The sequence below is a fragment of the Triticum aestivum genome, chromosome 6A (assembly GCF_018294505.1).
Source record: "Triticum aestivum cultivar Chinese Spring chromosome 6A, IWGSC CS RefSeq v2.1, whole genome shotgun sequence".
NCBI classification, from domain to species: Eukaryota; Viridiplantae; Streptophyta; class Magnoliopsida; order Poales; family Poaceae; genus Triticum; species Triticum aestivum.
Window position 1 is genome coordinate 120216100 of NC_057809.1, and position 7184 is coordinate 120223283.

The following is a 7184-nucleotide window of genomic DNA, read 5'->3' on the forward strand; positions in this document are numbered from 1 at the left end:
GGGGGGGGGGGGGGATAATGATACAGATTTGGCTTATGCCAACATGTTTGGGTGTCAAGTGGGCACACTTCCCATGAAATATCTGGGAGTCCCTGTTACTTACTCCACTCTCAAGAATGCGGATCTATATTTCCTTGACGGAAAAATGATCAAAAAACTTGATGCCTGGGTAGCATATGCGGCATCTTCTGGAGCTAGACTAACACTGTTAGGGTCTAGTTTGGATGGAATTCCCTCTTTCCTCATGTCAATGTTCCTCTTCAATAAAACCTTTATTGAGAAGATGGATAAACATCGTAGACGTTTCTTTTGGAGGAGGAAAAAAAAGAAACGTGGGTACCATATGGTTAAGTGGACGAGGATATGTCGATCAAAAAATATTGGGGGACTAGGGATTAAAGATCTTCATAAGCAAAATATTGCCCTACTCGCTAAGTGGTGGTGGAAATTAGAAACGAGTGATGGGCTATGGCAACGTATTGTAAGAGCTAGATACTTCAGGAACAAAACAGTGGCCACCTTTTGGAGCCGCTTTTCGGACTCTCCCTGCTGGAAAGCGATTATGAAGGTCAAGGACTCTTATATGGCAGGAAGAAAAGTTAAGATCGAAAGTGGAAACCTGGCTAGGGTTTGGTATGATCCATGGGTGGAAGATACTCTGCTGAAAGATCGCTTTCCTGATCTTTTTGGTATTTGCCAGGAACAGGAATGCACGGTTGCATCTTGGGCATCTAACAATTATGAACTTGGCTTCAGGCGGAGACGGGTGGGGGTGTTGGGTGAGCAGTGGGCTTGGATGGTTATGGAAGCTAAGAAACTGTCGTTGAGTGACTCCCCAGATAGAATCTTGTGGGCTTTTGGTAGTAAAGGGAAGTTTACTACTAAATCTTTATATGGATGGTTGGAAAGAAATCTTTCGGGTCCTAACTATAGGATGGTGTGGAAAGCACCCATCCCGCTGAAAATTAAGATTTTCCTTTGGCAGCTGTTTCAAAATGCAGTTCTCACTCGCGATAATATGCGCATTAGAAACTGGCCTGGGAATCCTGTGTGCTCATTCTGTACTGAAGTCGAAACAGCAAATCATCTGTTCTTTACCTGTTCGCTTGCTCGGTCAGTTTGGGGGGTGTTGGGCATGACGGCTGGGGCATCCTGTTGCCCTCGCTCTCTGTGGCAAAGCTTTGCTTGGCTTTATAAGTTCTTTCCGGATGGAAAACATCTTTACATGATGATTATTGCTGCAATATGCTGGGGGATTTGGACCCTCTGCAATAAAGTCACATTCGATAATCATGTTGTTCGTTCTCCTCTTGAGGCTGTTTTCACTGCATGCTCGTTTTTGATGTACTGGGCAGGTTTGCTAAAATAAGAAGAAAGGGCGAAGCTCCAGGCTGGCGTGAGGAGGCTGGCTCATGCGGCTGCTGCACTGGCGGACAGGTCCCTTCCTCGAGGCAGACCCCTGGGTGACAGAGAGGGGATCCAGATTGGTTAGCAGTGTTCAGCGCTCGGCTCTTTTGCTTGCCGCCTCCCACTGGGGTTTGATGCCCACTGGTTTTATGTCTTCTGGTTATGGTTCGTCTAGTCGCAGATGTCGTTTATCTTGCCTCATCCTGGGATTTCCTTCTGTGTTGTTTTGGGCTGCGGCTTGTGAGTGTCATCAGGTTTTCGTCCCATGGCGGGTGGTCCGTTCTAGGATCATCCTGTTGTGGGTTTCCTGTTGATGCGCCAACTCGCTCTCCCCTTTCAGTTTCATTAGCTCTCAAGGCTTTTGTGTTTTTCATCCTGCTAGTTGTAGTGGTTGGTTACTAAGAACATCTGGATACAGACTGATGTATTTCCGTTGATTGCGAAATTAATGGAAAGGGGTTGAGAGCCCGGTTGGAAAAAAAAATGATGCAACTGACCATATTTTCTTTTGAGGGAACGCAGGGAGGGGGGGGGGGGGGGTGGGAGGGTACAAGTGGTAAGGTTTCAGATACAGGGGAATCAGAGGTTCAGGGATTCTATGTAGGGGATCCAGGCCAGCATGCCTCCCCGTTTGTGAGCTTCAGTCTACTGTCCTACAATTGACTATGAAAGTATCCTTAAAGACGATCAGAATATTCTATCACAACAACCCCCTAACTGGATCATCTTTATTAAAAGGAAACCACTTGGGATTCTTTTCTTTCTTTTTTTGGCGTGAAAAATACCACTTTGAATGATCCCATCAGTTAACCAAACCATGATTTGCATCAAATAAACTATTGAAGTCGTGACGGTGTAACCAGCTCGTGCGCCCACACCAAAGAACTTTATTAATTTTGTTTGAGATTCTTCTCTTGGCTTGGACTTGGCTGTTAAGTACAGAGAATAGGCAGAGGTAAAACTATATATACAATGATATTAAGTTTTGGCATATTATGTATCATTCCGATGGAAGCAAATGTTGTGCGCCGTCCACAGAAACTGCATAGAAGCCATCTTTGTTGCGGTGTGATGGGGGAAGTCTTTAATCCTCTGCCCAGTGTCTACTATTCGGTGTCAAGAAGTTGTCTTCTCTCTATACCTCATGGAGTAGTGCACAAATTGCGCCAGATTCAGTAAACTAAGAGCAGCCATCATCCAGAAGAAATAGTCCAAATGCCCTTCATTCAGATTATCCGGGATCCATCCAGGAGCATCACCGTGCGTCGTGGCCACCGCAACAACACTAAATATGAGCGCGTTGAAGTAAGCTGCGGACGCAACTGCAAGCTGCGCGAATGCTGCACAAAGGCTCTTCATGGTGTAAGGGGCCTCATCGTAGAAGAACTCCATCATGCCGATTCCTGCGAAAACCCCGGCTGCACCATGCATTACATATGCAGGCACTTGCCACAGAATGATCACTGGCACAGGCACATTCTGGTCTCTCAGACCCCTAGCTTGTGCTGTCGCCAGTCTCTTCATCTCGAGCATTGCTGAGTAGACCATGGTCAGCATGGACAGCGCAAAGCCAATTCCAAGGCGCTGCGTCGGCGAGAAGCCCTTCGCCTTGCCAGTATAACGCCGCGCGAGTGGCACTAGCACGGATTCGTAGATGAAAACCCCGATAAGGACGCTGAACACGCTGACAATAGAGAGGGAGGCAGGTGGGATTGCGAACTGGCCGACGTGGTTGTCCATGACCATCCCCTGCTCGATAAACGTCGATGCGGTCTGCCCAGCGACTGCGTAGAAGATCACGAACGACGCCCAGACGTGGAACATCCATAGCAGTATCTTCAACTCCTCAACTTGGGTCACTGTGCAGAGACTCCATGAACACAACGGTAACACCATGCATCTCTGGTCTAACGGGGGCGGCACAGTGGCAGCCTTGTCTAGAAACCTGAAGATTGCAATCACATAATTATAACTTGTAGATATAAGAGGTAAGCTCTTGCATTTAAGTTTAGTCATAGATGCAGTCTCTAGATATGGTTTCATAGCAAATTTCTGATATCTTTTGTACTGGCAAATAAGATGTCACAGCTCACAAGTGAATTATTGTCTTACACCAAAAGATGTCATAGCTCAATGAAAATGACTTGTTTTTAATTGTCAAATTTAGACAATAGGTTGACTTGAGTAATGCAATAATTGGAGTACCTGAATTGACTTGTATGCTGAATTTTGTGACTTGATTCAGCTGATGATGACGAACTGGGCAGCTCATACAAGAGCGAGATATCATCTGGCAGTTGCACATGCCACTTCCTGACGGCCGCAACAAGCACCTGACATATACTCGTGAATGGGCTTGCTCTCAGTTTCCTGAACCTGTACACTCTGGAGCCACCAACAAAAACTGCTAGGCCCAAGGTCATGAGCACCGTTGGGATTGCAAAACTGAGCCCCCACCCACCATTGTCCTGCAGCCAAACAAGCAGTGTGCTTGACAGAAGGGAGCCGAGATTGAGTAGGAAGTAGTACCAGTTGAAGAAGGAGCCCTTCTTCTCCAGCTCCGTCAGGTCTCCGCTGTCGAATTGGTCGGCACCGAAGGCTGACGCACAGGGTTTAATGCCACCGGTCCCAAGTGCGGCAAGATAGAGTCCCAGGTACACCACCACAGTACGATGAGCATCACCTTGGTAGTATGATGTCGGCACTGATGCTGCAACTGTGAGCACGAGCATTCCCTGTCAAAGTGAAAGTGTTCAGAGCTGCAATTGTTGTCATACAGATCTGGTCGGTTAGCTGTGCTAGCTGTACTTACGATGGTGTGGACTGGAAGGGAAACAACTATCGTCCAGTATCTTCCCAGATATGTGTCAGACAAGAAGGCCCCAATAAGTGGTGTGAGGAAGCATGCGCCGACCCAGGCAGAGACGTCCCGTGCAGCAGCGACCTTGCTTTCGTGGAGCACGGTGGTGAGGTAGGTTACCAAGTTGGTCGCGATTGCGAAGAAGGCGACGCATTCGCAGAACTCGACTCCTGAGATGCGTTGAGGCGGTCAGCAGTAAAAAGAGAAGAGAAAAAACAGGAGCAGTTTGCATGAGTGAATCGCTGTTGTCTTGGTACCTAAAATCATGTAGCACGCCCTCCAATTGCCTGTGTTGCACTTCAGAGCAGGCTGATTGTTGATGTCAACAGATCCATCGACGGTGTAGTCTGAACCTACATCCTGCATCGCAGTGCCAGGATATCCAGTTTGGAAATTTGCAACTGTAAATCTCTCGCGGAGGACCGACAAGAACTGAAGAATTACACGTGCTAACTGAAATTATTCTCATATATACTAGTGTTGGGCAGTACCTGATTATACGGTAGGAGATGAAGCAGGGGCCTCTCCTCGTCTGCTGCTGCTGTTTCCATGGCTGCTTACAAGATGGTCGATGGAGCAGATGAGGGTTAAGGGATGGAGCTCAGCACCTAAAAGTTACCTGCATGTGCTCTTGTCTACTTTTGGTCTGAAGAGTGGTAGGTTGCTTATCAGTTATCACCAAGATATGGTAAAAAGGTGGCACGCTCATTCCAAATCGAGGGATCGCGTGTGTTGTGACTGCATTTTCTAGGGATTGAACTATGATTAAAGGGTTCGATTTTAGCTACAGACCACAGTGCTGTCTCTATTCGCCTACATCAGGACCCACGGCCATGCCATCTCCTCTCTCTCTCTCACTCACTCCTTAGCAGCAGTGCTATTCTCCAACTTTTGTAGGAGACTAGGAGGTAATTTTTTTTTCCTGATTCTGTTCAGAACTACTATATATGTGGACCTGACTGTACTTTTGAAATCACAAGGAGCAGACACACACCTTTGCAAATGCAATCAATGGCGCTGGTGGTGGCCTACTGAGAGGATTGAATATGTCGGAGGGGCAGAGCAGATGGTTAAAACAAATAGATGGGACGAAAATTTGAAAGGTGAGTCTGTCCATATCTAGTAGGGTCCAGAAGATGTTCCACCTGCAGCACAAAGCCAACTCTTTTCTGCTTGATTTTGCCTCAGGTATTTTCATTAATAAGAGATATGAATACATCGGAGCACGTGTGTAGGCTGAACCACACTAATAAGAAATTAAGAATCATTAAACCACCCTCTAAACTTGGAAGAAAAGAGGTGATGCTATCCTGTCGAACTCCTTCCAACAACTTTAGGCCATCATCACCAAATACCAGAAGTTACGATCTGGTTGGTGAGCTCGGATCCTCTCAAGGGAGGCAGGCTAGTGCTTCTCTCTCACATATGATAGTCTATCTTGTTACTTAATTCTCCCAAATACAACCTAGAGGAGAAATTTGCTTAACTATATCTATATTTGTGGTTCATAGTTTGTTTGTGCTCATGATAATTCTCATGGAAGTTATATTGTTGAGTTTGCTTTCAATACTTACAATTATTATGAGAGAGGAAGGAGTAACCACTCCAAGAGCCCTCTCTATGTTCCTAACAGGCTACAATTGTAAGAAACTTATTTTATCATGCATTGATCTTCACTACATGTTAATGATCTGTTCTTGTATGCCATGCCAAAGCATAGGAAACACGCTAGACTTTAATATTATACTAGAAGCCGTAGGGCACGCTTTGCTGCACCGCGATGCCTGTACGTTTTGGTAATTCACCTATTCTTTCGAATGATATGTATCTGTAAGATTAATTTTTGGTTTCGATGTGCAAAAGCAAACCATTTCTATCGGAAACATTCCTATAATGAATTCCTTAGGAAGCTTTATCATAAATGAAATATACTACCGCTCGGAATTATTACCGCCATCCGGGTTTATTAGGCCTTCTACTCCCTTCATTCCAAAATATAGTGCGCCCGCGCTTTCTGAGGTCCAACTTTAACCATAAATTTAACCAACGAGACCAACTGCGGCGGGAGAAAAAAATTATATAATTAAAACTTCTTTCGAATACGAAATCACTGATATAATTTTTGCTCCCGCCGCAATCAGTCTTGGTAGTTAAATTTACGGTCAAAGTTGAAGCACGTAGATAGAGGAAGCACTACATTGTGGAATGGAGGGAGTAGTATTTTGAGTCAAACTTTGACCATTCATATGACTAAAAAAATATAAAATATATGCTACAAAAATCTGGTCTGGACTAGAGGGGGCTTACTAAACCCAGACGGAGGTAGTAGAATATAAGGGAATTTCTATCTACACTGGGACTATAATATCAAATTTGGGAGGCAGATTGGAATTAGCAAATGATAGAAATATAAATGGAAAAATTCGAAGGGTATTTAGAAAAAAACATAAATCTCGTCAACAATACTTTGTCTACCCACTTCTCTTACATGATTATATTTATGCATTTGCCCATGATTATGGATCAAATGGTTCTGGACCTATGAAATAGTTCGTTGTAATAACAAGAAATTTAGTGTGAAATTCAATTCGGCTCCCGGGAGCACGTGCTCCCGCGCCCAAAAATAATTTTTGAAATGACAAAAATTCAAGACAAATGTTTTATGTGTTTTTAGTCACATCCAAATGCTACCTTTAAATTTTGAGGCAAAATGGTTAAGAATTTTGGTCTGTACAAAAAAATCACATTAAACACCAAATGTCACTCCAAATTTGTTTTATTCACCGAGGAAACTCTGGTCTTCCGTTTCACATGAAATTTGTCAAGCATGCTTGCGACACTAACACAAACATCTACAAAAAATTAAGATTTTTTTAAAAACATACATTTTTTATTTACTTTTTTTCCAGGAGCAAAT

General features: G+C 44.4%; 1 protein-coding gene across 1 annotated transcript; it reads right to left on the minus strand.

The window, feature by feature from the left end:
• Window positions 1–2274: 2274 nt before the first annotated feature.
• Window positions 2275–5171, minus strand: LOC123130441 (protein NRT1/ PTR FAMILY 8.3). The gene is made up of 5 exons (XM_044550338.1): window positions 4759–5171; window positions 4525–4627; window positions 4220–4437; window positions 3613–4142; window positions 2275–3352 (listed from the first exon to the last, which is right to left on the minus strand). Exons 1-5 carry the CDS (start codon window positions 4816–4818, stop codon window positions 2524–2526), a joined length of 1740 nt encoding a protein of 579 aa, XP_044406273.1. The 5' UTR covers window positions 4819–5171; the 3' UTR covers window positions 2275–2523.
• Between the last annotated feature and the right edge of the window lie 2013 nt (window positions 5172–7184).

Bases quoted from the DNA above. Each gene is read 5' to 3' on its own strand.
- LOC123130441 (XM_044550338.1), bottom strand. From the start codon at position 4,818: ATGGAAACAGCAGCAGCAGACGAGGAGAGGCCCCTGCTTCATCTCCTA. The intron at 4,628-4,758 runs GTACTGCCCAAC...ACTGCGATGCAG, and splicing joins ATCTCCTACCGTATAATCAG to GATGTAGGTTCAGACTACAC. The intron at 3,353-3,612 runs GTACTCCAATTA...TGCAATCTTCAG, and splicing joins CAGCATACAAGTCAATTCAG to GTTTCTAGACAAGGCTGCCA.